This window comes from Arvicola amphibius, chromosome 15 (assembly GCF_903992535.2).
Source record: "Arvicola amphibius chromosome 15, mArvAmp1.2, whole genome shotgun sequence".
In the NCBI taxonomy this organism is placed as follows: domain Eukaryota; kingdom Metazoa; phylum Chordata; class Mammalia; order Rodentia; family Cricetidae; genus Arvicola; species Arvicola amphibius.
In genome coordinates, this window is record NC_052061.1 from 23,991,513 (window position 1) to 24,014,112 (window position 22,600).

Genomic DNA, 22,600 nt, shown 5'->3' on the forward strand with positions numbered 1-22,600 from the left:
AAGCAATCAAACAGGTAAGGGAAACAGTACAAGACCTGATAAATGAAATGGAGGTATTGAAGAAAACACAATCTGAGGGACGAATGGAAATGGAAACTCTGAGTAAACGAACAGAAACTTCAAAGACAAGTATTTCCAACCGAATACAAGAGATGGAAGAAAGAATCTTGAACTCTGAAGATACTATAGAGGAAATAAACTCACAGATTAAAGAACTAAACAAATCTAACAAATTCTTAACACAAAACATTCAGGAAATCTGGGACACCATGAAAAGACCAAACCTAAGAATAATTGGGGTAGAAGAAGGAGAAGAATTACAACTCAAAGGCCCAGAAAACATATTCAACAAAATTATAGAAGAAAACTTCCCCAACCTAAAGAAGGATGTTCCTATGAAGGTACAAGAAGCCTACAGAACACCAAATAGACTGGATCAAAAGAAAGCATCCCCATGCCATATAATAATCAAAACACAAAACATACAGAATAAAGAACAGATATTAAGAGCTGCAAAGGAAAAAGGTCAAGTAACATATAAAGGGAAACCTATCAGAATTACACCTGATTTCTCAATGGAAACCATGAAAGCCAGAAGAGCTTGGATAGATGTGCTACAGACACTAAGGGAACATGGATGCAAGCCTAGACTATTATACCCAGCAAAGCTTGCATTCACCATTGATGGAGAAAACAAGATATTCCAGGACAAAAACAGATTTAAACAATACGCAGCCACAAATCCAGCATTGCAAAAAGTAATAGAAGGAAAATCACAAACCAAGGAGTCCAACAATACCCACAATAACTCAGGCATCTAGTGACCCTTTACCAGCACAACTAGAAGAAGGGAAACACACAAAATCTACTACAAAAAAAAATGACCGTAGTTAACAACCACTGGTCATTAATATCACTTAATATCAATGGACTCAATTCACCTATAAAAAGGCACAGGCTAAGAGATTGGATACAACAACAGGATCCAACATTTTGCTGTTTACAAGAAACACACCTCAACCACAAAGACAGACACCTACTCAGAGTAAAGGGTTGGGAAAAGGTTTATCAAGCAAATGGCCCTAAGAAACAAGCGGCTGTGGCCATACTAATTTCCAACAAAGTTGACTTCAAACTAAAATCAATCAGAAGAGATGGAAAGGGACACTTTATACTCATAACAGGAAAAATCCATCAGAATGAAGTCTCAATCCTGAATATCTATGCCCCTAATATAAAAGCTCCCACTTATGTAAAAGAAACACTTCTAGAACTCAAGGCAGACATCAAACCACACACACTAATAGTTGGAGACTTCAACACTCCTCTCTCACCAATGGACAGGTCAATCAGACAGAAACCTAACAGAGAATTGAAAGACTTAATGGAGGTAATGAACCAAATGGACGTAACAGACATCTATAGAACATTCCACCCAAATAGGAGAGAATATACCTTCTTCTCTGCGGCTCATGGAACCTTTTCGAAAATTGACCATATACTTGGTAACAAAGCAAACTTCCACAGTTACAAAAAAATATTAGTAACCACCTGTGTCTTATCGGATCACCATGGATTAAAATTAGAATTCAACAACAATGCTACCCCCAGAAAGCCCACAAACTCATGGAAACTGAACAGTCAACTACTGAACCACACCTGGGTCAAGGAAGAAATAAAGAAAGAAATTAAAGTCTTTCTTGAATTTAATGAAAACAAAGACACAACATACTCAAAGCTATGGGACACAATGAAAGCAGTGCTAAGAGGAAAGTTCATAGCACTAAGTGCCCACTTAAAGAAAACGGAGAAAGCACTCATTGGTGACTTAACAGCACACCTGAAAGCTCTGGAAAAAAAGAAGCAGACTCACCTAGGAGAAGTAAAAGACTGGAAATAATCAAATTGAGGGCAGAAATCAACAAAATAGAAACACAGAAAACAATCCAAAGAATCAATGAAACAAGAAGCTGGTTCTTGAAGAAAATCAACAAGATGGACAAACCCTTAGCCAAACTAATCAAACGGCAGAGGGAGAACACGCAAATTAATAAGATCAGAAATGAAAAGGGGGACATAACCACAGACACAGAGGAAATTCAGAGAATCATTAGATCTTACTACAAAAGCCTGTATGCCACAAAATTGGAAAATGTAAAAGAAATGGACAGTTTTTTAGATAAATACCATATACCAAAGTTAAACCAGGACCAGGTAAATGCTCTAAATTGTCCTGTTAGTCGCGAAGAATTAGAAACTGTTATCAGAAACCTCCCTACCAAAAAGAGCCCAGGACCAGATGGTTTCAATGTGGAATTCTACCACAACTTCCAAGGAGACCTAATACCTATACTCCTTAAGGTATTTCATAATATAGAAACACAAGAGTCACTGCCAAATTCCTTCTATGAAGCTACAGTTACCCTGATACCTAAACCACACAAAGACTCAACCAAGAAAGAGAATTACAGGCCAATCTCACTCATGAACATTGACGCAAAAATTCTCAATAAAATACTGGCAAACCAAATCCAAGAACACATTAGAAAAATTATCCATTACGATCAAGTAGGCTTCATCCCAGAGATGCAGGGCTGGTTCAACATAAGAAAATCTATCAGTGTAATCCATCATATAAATAAACTGAAGGAAAAAAACCATATGGTCATCTCATTAGATGCTGAAAAAGCCTTTGACAAAATTCAGCACCCTTTTATGATAAAGGTCTTGGAGAGATTAGGGATACAAGGGTCATTCCTAAATATAATAAAAGCTATTTACAGCAAGCCAACAGCTAACATCAAATTAAACGGAGAGAAACTCAAGGCTATCCCACTAAATTCAGGAACACGACAAGGCTGTCCACTCTCTCCTTATCTCTTCAATACAGTGCTTGAAGTTCTAGCAATAGCAATAAGACAACATAAGGGAATCAAGGGGATTCAATTTGGAAAGGAAGAAGTTAAACTTTCATTATTTGCAGATGATATGATAGTATACATAAGCGACCCCAAAAACTCCACCAAAGAACTCCTACAGCTGATAAACTCCTTCAGTAACGTGGCAGGTTACAAGATCAACTCCAAAAAATCAGTCGCCCTTTTATACACAAAGGATAAGGAAGCAGAGAGGGAAATCAGAGAAGTATCACCTTTCACAATAGCCACAAATAGCATAAGATATCTGGGAGTATCTCTAACCAAGGAAGTGAAGGATTTATTTGACAAGAACTTTAAGTCTTTGAAGAAAGAAATTGAAGAGGATACCAGAAAATGGAAGGATCTCCCCTGCTCGTGGATTGGGAGGATCAACATAGTAAAAATGGCAATTCTACCAAAAGCAATCTATAGATTCAATGCAATCCCAATCAAGGTCCCACTAAAATTCTTCACAGAGATTGAGAGGACAATAATCAACTTTATATGGAAAAACAAGAAACCCAGGATAGCCAAAAAAATCTTATACAATAAAGGTTCTTCTGGAGGCATTACCATCCCTGACTTCAAACTCTATTACAAAGCTACAGTATTGAAAACAGCTTGGTATTGGCATAAAAACAGAGAAGTTGACCAATGGAATCGAATAGAAGACCCGGATCTTAAACCACAAACCTACGAACACCTGATTTTTGATAAAGGAGCCAAAAGTACACAATGGAAGAAAGAGGGCATCTTCAACAAATGGTGCTGGCATAACTGGATGTCAACCTGTAGAAGAATGAAAGTAGATCCATATCTATCACCATGCACAAAACTCAAGTCCAAATGGATTAAAGACCTCAATATTAATTTTAACACATTGAGCTTGATAGAGGAGAAAGTGGGAAGTACTCTACAACAAATGGGCACAGGGAACCATTTCCTACGCATAACCCCAGCTGCACAGACTTTAAGGGCAACATTGAATAAATGGGACCTCCTGAAGTTGAGCAGCTTCTGTAAAGCAAAGGACATTGTCACTAAGACACAAAGGCAGCCTACTGACTGGGAAAAGATCTTCACCAACCCTGCAACTGACAAAGGTCTGATCTCTAAAATATATAAGGAACTCAAGAGACTAGACGGTAAAATGCCAATTAACCCAATTAAAAAATGGGGCACTGAACTGAACAGAGAATTCTCAACAGAAGAAGTTCGAATGGCCAAAAGACACTTAAGGTCATGCTCAACCTCCCTAGCTATCAGGGAAATGCAAATCAAAACAACTTTGAGATATCATCTTACACCTGTCAGATTGGCAAAAATCAAAAACACCAATAATAACCTTTGCTGGAGAGGTTGTGGGGTAAGGGGTATACTCATCCATTGCTGGTGGGAATGCAAACTTGTGCAACCACTTTGGAAAGCAGTGTGGCGGTTCCTCAGGAAATTCGGGATCAACCTACCCCAGGACCCAGCAATTCCACTATTGGGAATCTACCCAAGAGATGCCCAATCATACAACAAAAGCATATGCTCATCTATGTTCATAGCAGCATTATTTGTAATAGCCAGATCCTGGAAACAACCTAGATGCCCTTCAGTGGAAGAATGGATGAAGAAACTGTGGAATATATACATGCTAGAATACTACTCAGCGGTAAAAAACAATGACATCTTGAATTTTGCAGGCAAATGGATGGAAATAGAAAACACTATTCTGAGTGAGGTAACCCCGACCCCAAAAAGATGAACATGGGATGTACTCACTCATAATCGGTTTCTAGCCATAATTAAAGAACATCGAGCCTATAAATTTGGGATCCTTGAGAAGATAATAAGAAGGTGAACTCCCAAAAAAAAGATATAGTAATCCTCCTGGATATTGGAAGTAGACACGATCGCCAGGCAAAATTGGGAACTTGAGGGTTGGGCAAGACTGGGCCAAGGGAAGATGGGGAGAGAAAAGTGTGAAGGGGAGAACGGGGGGAGCTCGGAGGAATGGGGTGCTTGGGATATAGGAAGGGTGGATATGGGAGCAGGGAAGCATATATCTTAATTTAAGGAGCTACCTGAGGGTTGTCAAGAGACTTGACCCTAGAGGGGTTCCCAGGTTTCCAGGGAGACGCCCCCAGTTAGTTCCTTGGGCAGCTGAGGAGAGGGAGCCTGAAAAGGCCAGTTCCTATAGCCATACTGATGAATTTCTTGCATATCACCATAGAACCTCTACCTGACGATAGATGAAAATGACAAAGCCCCACATTGGAGCAATGGACTGAGCTCCCAAGGTCCTGATGAGGAGCAGAAGGAGAGAGAACATGAGAAAGAAAGTCAGGACCATGAGGGAACCTCCAGCTTTCGACAGATGGGGAAGGTGACTGAGCCCCACATTGGAGCACTGGACTGAGCTCCCAAGGTCCTGATGAGGAGCAGAAGGAGCGAGAACATGAGGGAGAAAGTCAGGAACGAGAGGGGTGCGTTCACTCATGGAGACGGTGGGACAGAAATAATGGGAGATCACCAACTCCAGTTGGAATGGGACTGATGGATCATGCGACCAAACCCATCTCTCTGAATGTGGCCAACAGCGGGGGCTGACTGAGAAGCAAAGGACAATGGCTCTGGGCTCTGATTCTTCTGCATGGACGGGCTCTGTGGGAGCCTTCTCAGCTTGGTCGATCACCTTCCTGGACCTGGGGGGAGTTGGGAGGACCTTGGTCTTAGCATAGAGTGGGGAACCCTGATGGCTCCTTGGCCTTGAGAGGGAGGGAGGGGAGGTATGGGTGGAGGGGAGGGGAGGGAAGGGGGAGAAGGAGGGGAGGGAAGGGGGAGGAGGAGGGGAGGGAGGGGGGAAGAGGAGGGAAGGAGATGGAAATTTTTAAATATAAAATAATAAACCATGAGAAAAAAAAAAAACAAAAAAGCTAAACACTGTTTTAAACACTTTGGATGCTGTCCCTTCATTGTGGGATTCTAATCAAGACAAATTTTTTCAATGTATAAAATTGAGTTAATTATTCTATAAAAGTTTTAAGGGTTTGTGATGAAATATATTATAGTATGTCAAAACCTTGTATTGCAAAGGTATTCTCCCAAGGGAGTCTGGGTATTTCAGACATTTGAGCATTGAAAGCAGAGACATGTTAGTGGATTCCCTTAGTCTGAAATGGCTGTATGGAATTGATTATATCTTTATTGATGTTACCGCATTCTCCACCCCTGGTGTTCCTACTGTCTCTTAAAGATGGTCACTTTCTACTTAGAGGAAACAGACAAGATTTAAAAGAACAATTGTTGCCAAGTACTATTACAAAAATTTAATCAGACTTTCTGTGCAGCTTGTCTTACAGTGGTTTCAATATTTCAACCCAAATAATAAAAGACTCAAAGCTTTACAAAATTCAGAGTGGCTAGTTGGGATAACATATTAACTGGAGCAGCAATTCATGTGACTGCCAGGTAGGACAGGGAAGTGGAAGAAAGCAAAAGGTCTTTCTTTGTCCTTGACGTTTTCCAGACATGGGTGCACTAGTTAAGAGCTAAAACTAAGTGAGGTCAGACATCCTTAGGGTTTTTCTTTGCTCCCGTGGGTTTGGTGCCTAGTCTCTCCGAGGTTGCACAGCTTTGAGGGAAAGTGTTTAAATAGTTCCTCCTGGAACATGGCTGATTTATATCTGAAATTTTATTGGATTATACATTTGAAAACATTTACTTTTCAGTAGAGAGGTGATGATGGGTTGAATAAGAAATTCCAAACGATAAGACACCTCCCTCAAAGAAAAAGCATCCACCATCAATTTTGTCTCAGTAAATGACCAGGATTTTTTTTTTTAATCCAGAAATTTCAGTAACATTGTAAAGACATGATACGGAGCTGTACTGAAACAAAGTTTCTGTTTTTACAGGTATTCTTTAATATAAATGTAACTATTGTAACTATAAATTAAGCTGCACGTTGCAATCCCTATTAAACTACTGAAGTGTTTTAAAATAATGTTTTAAAATTTATGGTGTAATTGTAATTATTCATAAAACTATTTATGTACGGGAAAAAACATGGCAGTAATGGAACACGGATAAAGGATAAGAATTAATCAAAGTCAAATTTATGCTTTATATGAAATAATATATTCAAATATGCAAATAAGTTAAAACAAAATGGCTCACAGACAAAAAACTCACCATTAACAATAATATTTCTAGAAAAATGTTTATTATTTATGGTGGGCAAACTTTATTAAGTATTCTGCCAAATAACTATTATGGAGGAATGAAATTATTAGAATTTTGAAAATTTTAAGACTTTGTTCTTCAAAGCAACTCTAAATAGACTCATATGAGTGTTTTAAATTTATATAAACATATGTGTGTATGTACAGATGAGTGGGTGTAATATTTGAAGAAGAGGACATGGCTAAGTAAGGAGACATGGGAGAGTGGGGGGATAGGGAAAGAAAATATTTATGTAAATGATGTACTCATATATGACATTCTCAAAAAGTAAAACAAATGTAAACAGAAGAAAGTTAAAAACCACAATACGAAATAGCTGATATTATGAGAAAATAATGTATCTAACAGACAAAATACTTTACCAGAATAGAAAAACACAAATAATATAAGAAAACAGTTTTTCATTGAAACAATATACAAAATTTTAATATATTCCTCTATCGAAGGTGTTGGGGGAAGCTGCTTGTACATTCCTGGCTACCCAGACCATGAAATTAATCACTCAGAAACTATATTATTTGCAATACTGCTTGGCCAATAGCTTAAACGTATTTCGGGCTAACTCTTATATTCTAAACTAACCCATATCCATTAATCTGTGTATCACCACATGGCTGTAGCTTGCCAGGTAAAGTTTCATCCAGCATCTATCTGGCGAGGCTACATGGCTTCTCCCTGACTCTGCCTTCTTTCTTCCAGCATTCAGTTTAGTTTTCCCCATCTAGCTCTGTTCTGCCTTGCTATAGACTCAAAGCAGTTTCTCTATTAATCAATGGTAATCACAGTATACAGAGGGGAATCCCACATCACCTCCCTTTCTGTCTAAATGGAAAGAAGGTTTTAATTTTAACATAGTAAGATTTCATACAATAAAACAGCTACCAAGTAAGAATTATAGTTATAATATTCATATATACTTTATCTTTTATCATAACTAAGGAAAGCTACAATTATAACTATCTGATCTTCAACTCCATCAGAAACTTCAGAAGAATATAATATTACCTAAGTAAACAGGAAGTACATTGTGAGCAACTTCCAAAACTCTAGAATTGACAGAGACATCTCATTGCCTTTACAGTCACCCAAAGTTCTTTTGTAACACTAGAGCACCCATCTTCAGCCTACAGTCCCATTGTATCTGGCAGACTTTTCCATGAAGTAGAAAATTTCAAAGACAGTTCCACCTATATTGGTTATTTGTCAGTCACTTTCTTCTGTGTCCTGCAGAATGTCTGGCAGACTCTTTCATGAAGCAGGAACTCTGAAGGATCATCTTACCTTTAGGCAAATTCAGCAATCATTTCTCTGTGAGTCCTGATTGTCCAGTTCACACAACATACCATCAAAAAGTTCAGGTTCCTTGCCAAAATGGCTAACAAACTCCATGAGAAGCCTCTTTGATGCCCATCATCCTCTTGAAATAGATTGGTGCTGCCAGGAACAGATGTGTCTCACTGTCATAAAAATTCTTAAGTTCTTGCCGGCGCACGCCTTTAATCCCAGCACTCGGGAGGCAGAGGCAGGCAGATCTCTGTGAGTTCAAGGCCAGCCTGGTCTACAACAGCTAGGTCCAGGACAGGATCTAAAAAAGCTGCAGAGAAACACTGTCTCAAAAAAACAAAAAAAAAAAAGAAAAAAAAAATTCTTAAGTTCTTAAAACATTTTAAATGCCATATTTTGTAGGTCTTTGAAAGGTTTGAAGATTATACATCTAACTGAAATATATCTCTATACATCTAGAAAACTTAAATAGCATGACTACAAACTTGACTATTTTAGATGTTTGTCTATTAGCCTTTATTCTTAACTATACATTACATTTACATTTTTAAACGAGCTGCACAAACACAATACCTTAATCAAGAGCAGAAATACATATAAGATTGACATAAAATTTGTATCATTAAACCAAGATTCATACCAATGCAAATCTCATAGCATATCCCCATTTAAATGTAAACAAACATTTATAAACAAACAATATTTGGAAATTTGGGTATAGTTCTATCCAAACTGCTTCCTACTTTTTTGTTGAGTGAAGTAATTTTTGGGAGATGTTCAAGGCAACCTTTCAGGGGATCTTGGTTCATCAAACCACATTAGTCTGGAATGATTCCACATGTTTTCATCCTCTGTGGAAATAAAAGAGGAACCTCTTTTCCAAAGCAACAAATCCTTAGAACCAAATTCTGAAGTCATAATGCCTTTAAAATATATATGCTGGTTTAGCTTAGCAGCCAATATGAAATGTCTCTCTGTACTTAGCTCATTCACAGTCAAAAAATTTAAATAAAACACAATAATATACATAATCCAGACTCTCTGTGTATTTACCATCTTTATGTGGCTTATTTTTCTATTTCTTTTTCTACAGTCTAATATTTATTTTATTATCTTTACTCCTTTAATCTATGACTGTCTGTACTCTTTTGTATTACATTTACTGTCTCTTTACTCTTTTTCTTCTCTCTCCCAAACCTATGTACATTTTTTAACCACATGGTGTCTCATTTAGAGGCCTTTTATTTCTGAATCTGCCCTATCATATATCTGAAATCCTATTCTGTTCAGTAGTGCTTCTTAATATGTTAAGCTGAGTTACTTTGCTTTGCTTCTTGGCTCCACTCAGTCCAACATGGCAGAGGTCCATTCACTGCCTCTGAGAGACTTTCTCTTCACCCCAGATCCAGAATTGGGTTGCAGCAGGTTCTATGTTGCCATTAAGCCAGTTGTAGCAATCTGCTCACAAACCCTATTGAAATGCTCCATAGCTGGACCTCCTGAAAGAGTCAGAGTTCATGCTAGTAGCACAGCTCAGGAAGTGGCCATTTCAAAACTGCACAGCTTATTGTTTTTTGTTTTTCTGCTACCGCTTATCAGGAATACCTCTCTTGAAGAAATCATGCCTCTGCTTGCTTCTAACAAACAGAGCAAGAAGTTGTATTAAACTCTGTTTTTTTGTGTGTCTAGAATTCCTTTTCAAGTTCTCTCAGGTTTTTAAGTGGATACAGTTACCCACGTTAGTGTGCCAATTTATAGGGGAGGCCGCTTGTTTGTTTCTGACTGCCCAGTCCATGAAATTAATCACTTAGAAATTATATTATTCACAATACTGCTTAGCCAATAGCTTAAGTGTATTTCTGGCTCTTTATCCTAAACTAACCCATCTCCATTAATCTGTGAACTGCCACATGGCTTTGGCTTACCAGGTAAAGTTTTATCCAGCATTTGTCTCTGACAGGGTTATATGGCTTCTCCCTGACTTTGTCTTCTTTCTCCTAGCATTCAGTTTAGTTTTCCCCAACTAGCTCTGTTTTTCCCTGATATAGGCCCAAAGCAGTTTCTTTATTAATCAATAGTAATCACAGCATACAGAGGGGAATCCTACAACAAGAAGGTAAACAAATGTCTACTGAGAATATCAAAAGAAGTGTAGTATTACTCATTATTAGAGAAATGCAAATAAAAGCCACAAAAAGATGTCCATAGTGCTTAATAGCAGAAAGATAGAGGCAACTCAACCAGCCATTAACCTAATGCCTAAGTAAAAGATGGCATATTAACACACTGGGGATATTATTTGTTATGAAAATGCTAACCAAGAGAACAAAGTGGAGGTTCATGCTAAAGCATACATGTACCTTACAAAGAATGTTAAAGAAAGAAGCCAGCCACATAAACTAAATATTCTATTCTAAACTTACTTTAATAGTAGTTTTGCCCCAATTTAACTTACATTCTTCTACATTCTTTCATCATCAGTATTTTCTAGTCTCATATTCTCTATATTCCCAAATCTACTTGTAAAAATAATGCTGATAGTCTGGAGAGGTAACTGTAAAGACAAGACATACCCTCAATTCTCTTTCTACACTATTAAAACTTCATTGTTAGAGTACCTGTTCAAGTAAATAGTGGAGAGGTTAAATCACCATGTTTCCCTCTTACATTATAAAGTTATGGTTTGAATAAGTAGCAGAAAATGTAGATTAAGCAGCTTTGAATGAAGAACAAGATATCATGAGGTAGATACAATTTACCTCTGTCTAACCAGGGATTATGAAAACAGCTCACATCCTACCTTGGAACACAGTCTCTTCAGGTAGACACTCTCAGGATAAAGAATATAGAAGTACCATTTGCATTTCTGGTTTAAATGCTTGTCTAGGCCTCTTCACTGAATATGATCTTGATGTTACTCTTGGGTGTTTTGATTAACTTTATGAATAGAAATTAACCCTAACAAATTAGCATGGTCACATGGGGGAGAGACACTGGAGACAACCAGGTTGTCAGGAGGGCAGAGAAGAGGGAAGCACACCGTAGCATTTTCCTTCCTCCATTCTGCTGTCATTTGGCCCATTTGTTGGGACTTAAGTGAGTCAAGAATACCATGTTTGCATTATCTGCACCTTTTAACATGCACAATACATATAACCCAAGCACACTTCATTCTCCCAGAAAATTTTCAGACTAAAACCATGTCCTTAGTTACAATCCCTTTGCTACCATGGTAATAAGAATAGTGAATGACAAAAAATTAAAAATACCTAAAGATGCAAAGACTTTTAGGAACCTTACCTACTTGGTAACACATGCTAGAAGTTAATCAACTGAATTAATTAAATGTGAATTATATTAAATACTCTAATGGATCAAAAAGAGTATAGGTTCATACACTGAACTAACACCTACAAAGAAATCAGTATGAGTAAGGATGACTGACAATCTAAAATGAATACAAAGATTCTCTTGAAAATAGAATTAATGACAAAATATTCTATTACTTTTCCAAAATTTTGTTTTCTTTCTATCCTTATTGGTATTTATTTCACTTTAAAAGTATTATGTGTGTCAAAAGAATATTTAGTGGGATAGAGTTATATAACTAGACACTAAAATAAAACAAAATCATTACACTGTTTTCTAGAGGAGAAGGCTAACCAATCCTATAAGAATTATTTCTGGACAAGCATGAAGGCCTGAGCTGGCCTCACACAAAAAGTAAGGTATGACTGTGTGCACACATGATGCCAGGACTGAGTGGGCAGGATGAGAGAAGCACAAGAGCTTCCTTGTCAGCAAACCAAACCAAAAGATGATGAACTTCAAGTTCAGTGAGACGTGATAGCTCAAGAGAATAGACACTTCTCTGGTCTCTGAATACATCTCCACAGACACAAGCATTGCATACATACCCCAGATGCACAGAAGAAAGAAAGTTCCCTAAACTTAAGAATTAAAATAGAAACATATTTTTAATTATTTTTCTTCTAAAATATCTAATTAATAAGAATTTTATCAGACTCACCATTTACATAAAAAAACTAACCTATCTCAAAATTCACTGAAACTAGTCTGTACAAGACAAAAGGAAAGCTGTTATATTGTGGAAAGCTGTTGAAGAGGGAAGTGTAGGGTGAAAAGAACCAAGGCAAAACACCCTGACCCTGATTTAGGAACAGTGATTGAAATTCCACCAATCCTGAGGTCCCTGAGCATAAAAACCCACTTATCCCTGAGCACAAAAACTACCAATCCCAAGGCACCCTAGAATCCCCCCCTTCAAGGTACCTTTTTTTGGTTTTTCAAGACAGGGTTTCTCTGCAGCTTTTAGAGCCTGTCCTGGAGCTAGCTCTTGTAGACCAGGCTGGTCTCGAACTCACAGAGATCCTCCTGCCTCTGCCTCCCGAGTGCTGGGATTAAAGGCATGCGCCACCACCGCCCGGCTCAAGGTACCTTATATAAGCTACAAGCCCTGTTCTGTTTGCTGCTTCCTCACCCTATAAGCAGCCACCCTCCTTGATTCTTCTCTCCCAATAAATCTGTTGAATGAGGTTTCAATAAAACCTTCTTTCATTAGAGTGCAGCAGAGCAGAGAAGCAACAATTTTGGCTGTAGTGGGAAAAGAAAAGATTGGAGTGGAACAGAAACACTTTTGCTGGGGAAACATTCCCCTAGAGGAACAGAGTTGTTACACTTCACAGGGCTTGAGCAGAGCTGTAGGACTTCCCTGGGGTAACCCTCCCCCACTGGAGCAGAGATGTTGTACTGGGGAAACTTTCCCTGGAGCATGGTTATAAGACTTTGTGGTATTCCCTGGTTCCAGACTGCCAGGATACCTTTCCATTTGAGCTGCAATACTTACAGTCAGGGCAATATTTTGTGTTTTGTTTTTTATTTTGTTTCGTTTTTTGTTTGCACTTCTGACCTAATATATGTTAGGCAATTCATGTAATTGTGTTTTCCTACCACTTGAGTTTGAAATATCTTCACAAAACAAAATGAAGTCTAATATAGAAATGAATATTTTGCACTGGTGTAGCTCTTGGTCTATTAATACATATTTAAGGTTGATTTGTTACATTGTGTAGATATACTTCTACTCTTGTTTAAGGTATAGTATTTGTGCATCTCATTTAAAAATATAATGTATAATTAAGAAATACAGATTGACAGTCATCTATAATAGTCAAACTGCAGTCATGTTAGTTAGGTTTTCTAGATGTACAGAGATATATTTTAGTTAGCTATATAATCTCCAATCTTCCAAAGACCTACAAAATATGGCATTTTATAATGTTTTAATAAGTTAGTCTTTTCTTGATAGTGAAACAAATCTGCTTTTGGCATCACCATTACTTTAGAAATGTTGGTGAGCATTGAAGAAATTTGTTATGGAAATTACCTTCAATGTAACAAGGCTAGCCATTTGGGCAAGAAACTGTTCTTGCCTTGACTACTTGATGGTGTACTATATGAACTGGACATGCAGGTCCCACAGAAAAATGATTGCTGAACTTTCCAAAAGAAGGTGAGACAGTTCTTCAGGGTTCCTGCTTCATGAAAAAAAAAAAAAAAACTGCCAAACATTCTACTGGAAACAACAACAACAAACAAAAGCAACTAATGAACTTTGCCATTCTAAGACAGAATAGATCTTTAAATTTCCTGCTTCATGGAAAAGTCTGCAGGATAATATGGGCCTGTAGGTTGACGATAGATGCCCTAACATTATATAAGAACATTGGGTGACTGTCCAGGCAGCAAGATTTCTCTGTAAATCCAGAGTTTTGAAAATTGCTTGATTGTACTTCTTGTTTACTTAGGTAATATTATATCATTCTAGGGTCTTTAATGGAGTTGAAGAATAGTATAATTATATTTTTCTTTAGTTATAATAAAGATAAATAAAATATAAAACTTTAGACTCACAAAGAAATATTATAACTATAATTCTTATTTAATAACTGATTTGTATATGTAATTTTACAATGTTAAAGTTAAAGTCTTTCTTTTTAATTGGACAGAAAAGGGGAGATGATGTGTGATGTCCTTCTGTATATGTGTTGCTTTATTGTTTGATGAATAAAACTGTTTTGGTCAATGGCTTAGCAGAGTGAACCCAGTTGAGAAATCTGAACAGAGCTAAAGAAAGAGAGAGAGTAGACGGAGTTAGAGAGGTGCCAAGTAGCTAACAAAGGAGAAAGATACTACAACCAGAACCTTTCCAGTAATCCACAGCCTCGTGGTAATATACAGATTAATAGAAATGGGCTAATTTAAGATATAAGAGCGACACCTAAGCTGTTGACCTAGCAGTGTTGAAATTAATATAGTTACTATGTTATTTGGGTCTGAGCAGCCGGGAAAAGAACAAACAACCTCTGTCTACATCAATTAAAATCAACTTAGATTGGATAAACTCAGGTTGAGCCTTTAGCCTTACCAGTGAATTCAGAAGTTCCTTTCAACCCTTGTGCTCAACTGTCAGATGAGCAGGAACCCTTTTTATATCAAGAGAGATGGTATGTATAGAAGCCAACTGGCTAAAATCCATATGAAATGAGTCAACATACAATTGAATAAAGTTCAAAATTTGAACATCTTCAAAACAAAGTTTTTAAAAATTTAAATAACTATAATTAACAAATAATAATAACAGACACTTATTGAGCACTTATAGTTAAATATTAAATATTTCACATGAATAATTTCATTTAAGCCTCTTATCAATACAATGGCGGGGATATTTTTTGACTTTTATAGAGGAGAAGAAAAAAAATGGGAAAGTTAAAAACAGCCTCCAAAAGACAAAAAGCCGCTGAGCTGTAGAACCAGGAAATAAACATCAGCAATTCAGAGCAGTGTATGCAAAGAAATGAAGCAACACTGTGAAACTATTATGTTTTGAATACTAACACCTGCTCTTTACTAAAATAACTGTCTTGCTGCATTCATTTTTAAAATTAAATCATTTTAAAACAAAATCCAAACAATTTAAATATACAACAGTAAATACATTTCAGAATACTCATATGACAGGTTAGTATTAAGGCATAAATAATGTGAATAAATGTACAGCTTGGAATCAGAGAAACAGATATCTACATAATTTGCAGAAAATATGGATTTTCATGAAAATAATGTTTTATGTACATTGAAGACTAGATAGAATTTACGTGTTAACAACTGCAATTTATTGGCAGTTTTATATATTATGATATTTTCTACATTTTCTATATTCAGTATTTTGTCGTATTTAAAGCTCAAACAACTAACCTAGTCATGGACACTGAAATTCAAAGTGATTCAGGTGTCTCTGACAAGAGGTAAGCAAATAGTCATAAAAGCTGAGAAATAATTTTAAGTGTAGTGACAGCAGTGACCAAAGTCCAGAAGTAAAGAGAGCTGGGTGAAAGAAAGAAATATTTAAAAGCAAAATCTTGATTCAGTATTGACATTTGGGATACCAAACTTAGTGACCACCTTTCCTATATCAAAAATATACATCCTAAAATACTGCCTTTCCTGGATTTCACTATGGATACATTGTCACTAAACATGTCAGAAAGACATAAGACTCAAATGTACAAAGAAAGGCTAACATGCAAAAGCATAAGCTTCAATTTGTTATACAAATTAAAATTATCAGAAAAATAAATTAAAATAATTCTATGTATAATGGTATCAGAAAAGCAAAATACTTGGAAATAAATTGAACCCAGAAAGTGAATTATATTTACATTGAAAACAATAAGATATTAATGAAATAGACATTAGGCAGAAATAAATGGAAAGTCCCTTTGGCTTTAGAGATTGGAAGAATGAATATAAATATATTCACACTGCCCAAATTACCATCACATTTAATGAAGTCTTTTGAAACTATTATAGTACAGACTAGAAAATGACAGACCAGCATACACATAAGGTCAATCAGAGTCATATTTTTAAGCATATATTCAAGAGCAGGCAAGCACCCCAGAAAGATCCTTGGTGCCAAAGATCATGGACAGAGCATTTTTTTACATGCATTGGTGTTTGGTCTGCATGTATATCTGTGTGTCTGTGTGAGGGTGTCAGATCCCCTGGAACTGGAGTTATAGATAGTTATGAACTGCCATGTGGGTTCTGAAATTGAATCCAGGTCCTCTGGAAGAGCAGTCAATGCTTTTAGCCACTGAGCCATCACTACAGCATGGAGAGCATTTTTAAAGCCAGAAGACCACACAGACAACAATTATATCTATTTTCATTGAAGATCAGAGTAACCTTGCAATATCTGTTTTGGCAGAACATAGTAGCTTTCAACTATTTTTTATTTATACCTTTCTCAGTTATTTTAGCTTCTTTTTAGCTTGTAAAAATATTAGTTTGGTGACAACATCTGGACAAGAGTCATAGCCACAGACAATGCTAAGTGTGTTGTCAAACAAATGTGACTAAGGAGTGTCTACATAGATACAAAATGGAATCAGGACAAGATGATGTTACCTTATTTACTTTAAATCTATTATTTTTTAATTTTTAAAACAATCTTATTTTCCATTCCAATCCCAGTTCCCTTTCCTTCCTCTCCTGCTCCCACCACCTTCCCCTATCACACCCCCATTCACTCCTATGAGAAGGTGAGGCCTCTTAAAATGTCACTTTAGAAAAAAATAACACATAAAATTTGTACAGCAGTGTAGAATGAGCAGCGGGCTGCATTCCGCTGCACAGCTCCTGTACGGCTAGCTTTACCCAGAATAATTACACAGAAACTGTATTCTTTTAAACACTTCCTGGCCCATTAGTTTCAGCATCTTATTGGCTATTTTCACATCTTGCTTAACCCATTTCTGTTAATGTGTGTAGGACCATGAGGTCATAGTTTACCAGGAGAGATCTTAACCTGCATCTGTCTCAGAGAGGAGAGGCATGGAGACTGCCTGAGGAATCTGCCTGACCCTGCTTCCTTTCTCCCACAATTCTGTTCTGTCTACTCTGCCTACCTAATTTTCTGTCCTATTAAAGGGCCAAGGCATTTTCTTTATTAACCAATGAAAGTAACACATAGACAGATGACCCTCCTCCATCACAGCAGTATAAAAGATGCCTAATGGCCAAACAGTCTTAAGAAAGAAAATGACATTATGTTTTCTGACTTCAAATTATTATAAGCCTGTAGATATCAAAGAAGTGTGGGTATTATTATTTTGATGACCTTCCCTGTTATCTGGGTACTCTGTTCCTTTAAAAGACAATCTCCACCCACTCCCACCTCCCTTGCCCTTCCACAGAGATAAGCAGATTCCCAGCTTCCTCTCCAGCTCTCTCTGTCTCTCTGTCTCTCCTGTCTCTCTCTCTCCTTCCCTGTCTGTCTCTGTCTTCCAGTCCCTCTTCTGATGAGGTACTGCCTCTCTCCCCTCACTTTCTCTCTGTCTCTATCTCTATCTATCTATCTATCTATCTATCTATCTATCTATCTGTAACATGACGGGCCTGCTCATTGGGGTTTCTGTCCTGCCCAATACACCACAGCTGGTAAGCTCCAAAGAAAATCACACAGAGATCTCCATAAGGTATAAAACTGATTGGCCCATTAGCTCAGGCTTCTTGTTAACTGTTGTAGTTTATATTAACCCATTGTTCTTATCTACATTAGCCACATGGCTCGGTACCTTTTTCAGCCTGATTGATTACATCTTGCTTCTTCCATGGTCTGGGCAGGACTGGGAGGAATGGGCTTCCTCCTTCCCAGAATTCTCCTGTTCTCATCGTCCCACCTCTACTTCCTGTCTGGTTGACCTGCCTATACTTCCTGCCTGGCCAATCAGCATTTATTTAAAACATGATTGACAGAATACAGACAATTCTCCCACTCTATCTATCTATCTATCTATCTATCTATCTATCTATCTATGCCTTTCTCTCTTCTTTTCTTCTCCCTTTCCCCCTTGCCTTCTTTCCTTTCCCCTCCATAACCCATTAAATAAACTCTATACCCAAACTCTCTCTCTGCATGGCTTATCTTTCTCTCTCACTTGCCGTACTCTCCCACCTAAGGGGACCAACTGAGAACTTGAGTGACATGCTGCTGCCCCTCATGCAACCACTGCTGTCTATGGTATGGGTCCCCCACAACCAAATGTTTATAAGCAATAACAGTGGAACAACTACAAAACATATATAAACTCATGAAACCGAACAGAGTCAGTACCAAATCTACACCCTTGAAGAAATCCCATCTTTGACAGCGATGACAAGAATAAAAGAGAGAAAGGTGGCATCTTAACAAGTAGCACTGGGGAAGCTGGATAACTGAAGATAAAAGAATAAATTGTGCCTGTGTTGTGTAATTACAAAACATCCACCAAAAAAAGGATTACACTAAAATGCAAAGTCTCAAACCATGAAATTCTTATAAGATGACATTGGGCACAAAGGACTCTTGTATATGGTTGGCTAGGATATTTTGAACATCACCACAAAAGCAAACAACAAAAACACAAAATAAATAGTGAGACTACAACTAATAAAAGATTTGACACACAGGAAAAGCAAAAACCAACAGGCTAAAAGGCAGCCAGCAGAATGGGAAGAATATTGATAAACTATCTGTGATGGGTTAATGCAGACAACTTCATGAAAAATCCTAAAGTTTAGATACCTAAACTCACAAAAAATTCAGTTAAAAATGGACAAGGACCAGAACATTGTCCAAAAAAAGCCCAAACTCCTAATAACCAACAAGAAGAAAAAATTCTCAACATTATTAATGATCAGAGAAATGTTACTCAAACTTCACTGAGATGCCACTATACATATGCTATAATAGCTGATGATCAGAACCAATAAGACAAGTGATAAGTGGTAAAGATGGAGGAAGAAGGAACATTTGAAAATGTAGGTGGCAGTGTAAGTTGCTACAGCCAATATAGAAAACAATACAGAAATGCTGTTTAAAAAATCACCCAGAACTATCATAATTCTGAACATTTGAACAAGGTCATTAAATCATCATGGCAAAGAAGTACCTATATGCTCACTATAGAAATGTCCTAAATAGATGACATGGTATTATCATGGTATCTTCTTGAGCACTATCAGCAGAGGTGTGAATAAAGAAATAAGGTCTAGGCCGGCCTTGGTGGCGCACGCCTTTAATCCCAGCACTCGGGAGGCAGAGGCAGGCGGATCTCTGAGTTCAAGGCCAGCCTGGTCTACAAGAGCTAGATCCAGGATAGGCTCTAGAAACTACAGGGAAACCCTGTCTCGAAAAAACCAAAAAAAAAAAAAAAAAAAAAAAAAAAAAAAAAAAAAAAAAAAAAAAAAAAAAAAAAAAAAAGGTCTACATGAACAAATAGATAGTACCCAACATCATAAAGGAAGCTTTGTCACTTTGAAAATGTCATGCTACCTTCTGCAGAGTCTGCGTGATCTCTCACTTAAGATGTGACATAAGCTTCAAGGAAGAGTGCCCAGAGAAGGTGTGTGCATGCTGTGCTTCCTGCATTGGAACCCTTGCACTCTTGGCATTACCTGCTTATGTTCTAAGAAATACAATCTGGTTTCTTCTGGAAAGGAATCTGGAAGGGAAGATAGTTTAAGATTCCAGAGTCTACTGATGAGCCATTGAATATAGGATGCTAATGGAAAAAGATGGGTTAACATTTTTTAAAAGGTTTCCAGGTTTAATCTTGTGCTTAATAAATAAAAAACAAAAGATAAACTCAAGCAATTAAGACAAATTCAACATAAAATTTAAAAAAGAGATAAATGCCTATAACGTCATAAAATTGGTTTTGAAAAAGGTTTATAAAGGAGTTAAAAATGTAAAAAATCTTCTACATAGATTACAAAACTATAAAAAGACTATAGACTGTTTGACTATTAACACAATACTTGCCCTTAGCTCAAAACGCTATGAATTCATAGCCTAGATAAAGATTTATAACAAAACTAATGTCAAGCCATGTCTAGCATGACCAACCACAGACTCACACTGGGGACATCTGTCTAATGAAAATCTATTCTTATGTATCTGATATAATGATTCTAAGAATGATCTGTACTGCATAAAAAAACAATACATGCTGTTAAGCAATCTTTTCTGTATAAAGAATGAGCCTCATGCCTAGTAAAGACACATTCAGATGTGATTCCTTTGGGTCTTGTGACTGTCATTTGCCAACTACTTACCACCTATTCCTGAGACCCTGTCCCATCAGTCCCAGTGTCACGGCTGAACTGGTCCGTGCAGAAAACATACATGAAACTGGAGGACATTGAACTAAATGGAGCAAGCAAGACACTCCAAGGAAAATACTAAATAATCTCCTCTTTTTGCTGACTGAATATATATATTGCCATTGGTACTAGTTAGGTAAACCAGTAAGATACTAATAAGACACATGTACTTGTGTAATGAACAAGGAATCCAAAAAACAGCAGCATGATTTTAAAACAAGTTTAGTAAGAAGGAAAAAGAAATGAGTAATAGTGTATAGCTTACTTAAGACTTTCTAAGTGAACATCCTTACCATCCCCTCCTACGAATACACAGATACACAGAAGAGAGTTATGAACAATGGTAGATATGCTGGCCATCAATGTATGGCATATCACACCACATTGTACAACTCAAATGTTTTTGTCCATTAAACTTCAATAAGCCTAGGGGGAATAAAGCTAAAAACAAATTTAATGCGCTAAGATTTCAAACATCTGTGATAGTTTTCCTCTTACTAGACTTTACAGATGAGAAAAATGTTGCTTCACATACATTATTAAATATTATCAGACAAATTTATCCTTTCATCTGTTTACTATTTGAAACAAAATTATTTAGCTTTTCTGGTATTAGTGGGGACTGTACCCCTGACTTTGTGTATGTTGGCAAGCTCTGTACCACTGACCTATACACCCAGAAAGAAATTATTTTCCTATTGGAAGATGCTTTTCTTACAATGTTTATGTGTCTGTACCTGACTGTGTTCATCAGGATCAAATCTTACTATTCAGTAGACAAAATTTAGTGTCAGTTTTTAAATTTTATGGAATAAATATATTCTGCATAGCTTCATTATAAAAGAAATGTCCCCAATGGTCTCAGTGGTCTCAGTGTTGAATGCTTTGACCCTGGCAGAAAATGCTATTCTGGGAGGTTCTAGAAATTTCCAGAAATACATCGCTTGAGGTATGTCCTCATGCTCAGCATTCTGCTGTCCTGTTCCCCTCTTCCCTCATTTCCTTTCCACTGTGTTTGAATCCTCTGAAGCCCCATGTCAAAATAATTCTTTTTAAATCATTTTTCTTTAAAGCGTAGTTATTATGCCAATTGAAAAAGTGATTAACATACGTTTCTAGATACAACCTTTTGATATATCAAAATATATATTTTAAAGAAAAAGCTGAAATCATTTTTATGTTCTCCAATTAAAAAGCAACTTTAATTTCTTTTAAGTTTTCTTCCTCATGTGGATTAAGTTCAGATGGAAACAAATCTTTATGGTTTAACAGACTGCAAAGGACATAGGGGGTTGGGTTCAAGCATGAAACTGTTCTTATTTAATAAAATACAATGTGCAATGGTTATACACGACTAAACGATAAATAAAACGAGACAGATAAAGAAGGAACAAGGACGAAAGCATGGAGAGGACAAAGGAAGGCTGGCGAAGAAGGGGAGACACAGCACTCACGTCTGTGGAACAGATCCCAGTACTCGTCAATCTGGTTCTGCGTGGGGAAATGACCACAATCATTGAAGTACTTCAGCAGCTCGCTTCTCTCTAACCCTTGCCAGTCTTCTCTCTTGGCAAACATGGTTTCATAAACTAAAAGCCAAAAAGGTAAAATAATATAGCTTCTTTTACAAATAACGTGCTAAGGACAGGTCACCTGAAAAGTCCTTTCCAACTGAAAGTAACGGCAATCCCAGCTTTATTGTCACATGTACAGATGAGTCTTTGGGATTGTAGGAGCCAGGGTGGTGCCAGCCTTTTGGCAAGGGGCAAGAGGAGGGGCTTCTCTTTCTCACCCATTTCCACAGAATTGAAACCCAGTCTGGCTCCCCATGGAGAACACAGGGTGCAGTGGAAGCTGTATCTCTTTCACGACAAGTGATCACAGACGTTATTACACATATTCACACCAAAACTTCATTACAAACTCTTAAC

General features: G+C 37.1%; 1 protein-coding gene across 1 annotated transcript in view; it reads right to left on the reverse strand.

Annotated features, from left to right (window-relative positions):
- Window positions 1–22,600, reverse strand: part of Iqcm (IQ motif containing M) — a 398,452-nt gene that overhangs the window by 192,731 nt on the left and 183,121 nt on the right. Inside the window, exon 10 of the mRNA XM_042054197.1 lies at window positions 22,124–22,258. Coding sequence (XP_041910131.1) covers window positions 22,124–22,258 — 135 coding nt within the window. The remainder of the gene's footprint in view (window positions 1–22,123; window positions 22,259–22,600) is intronic.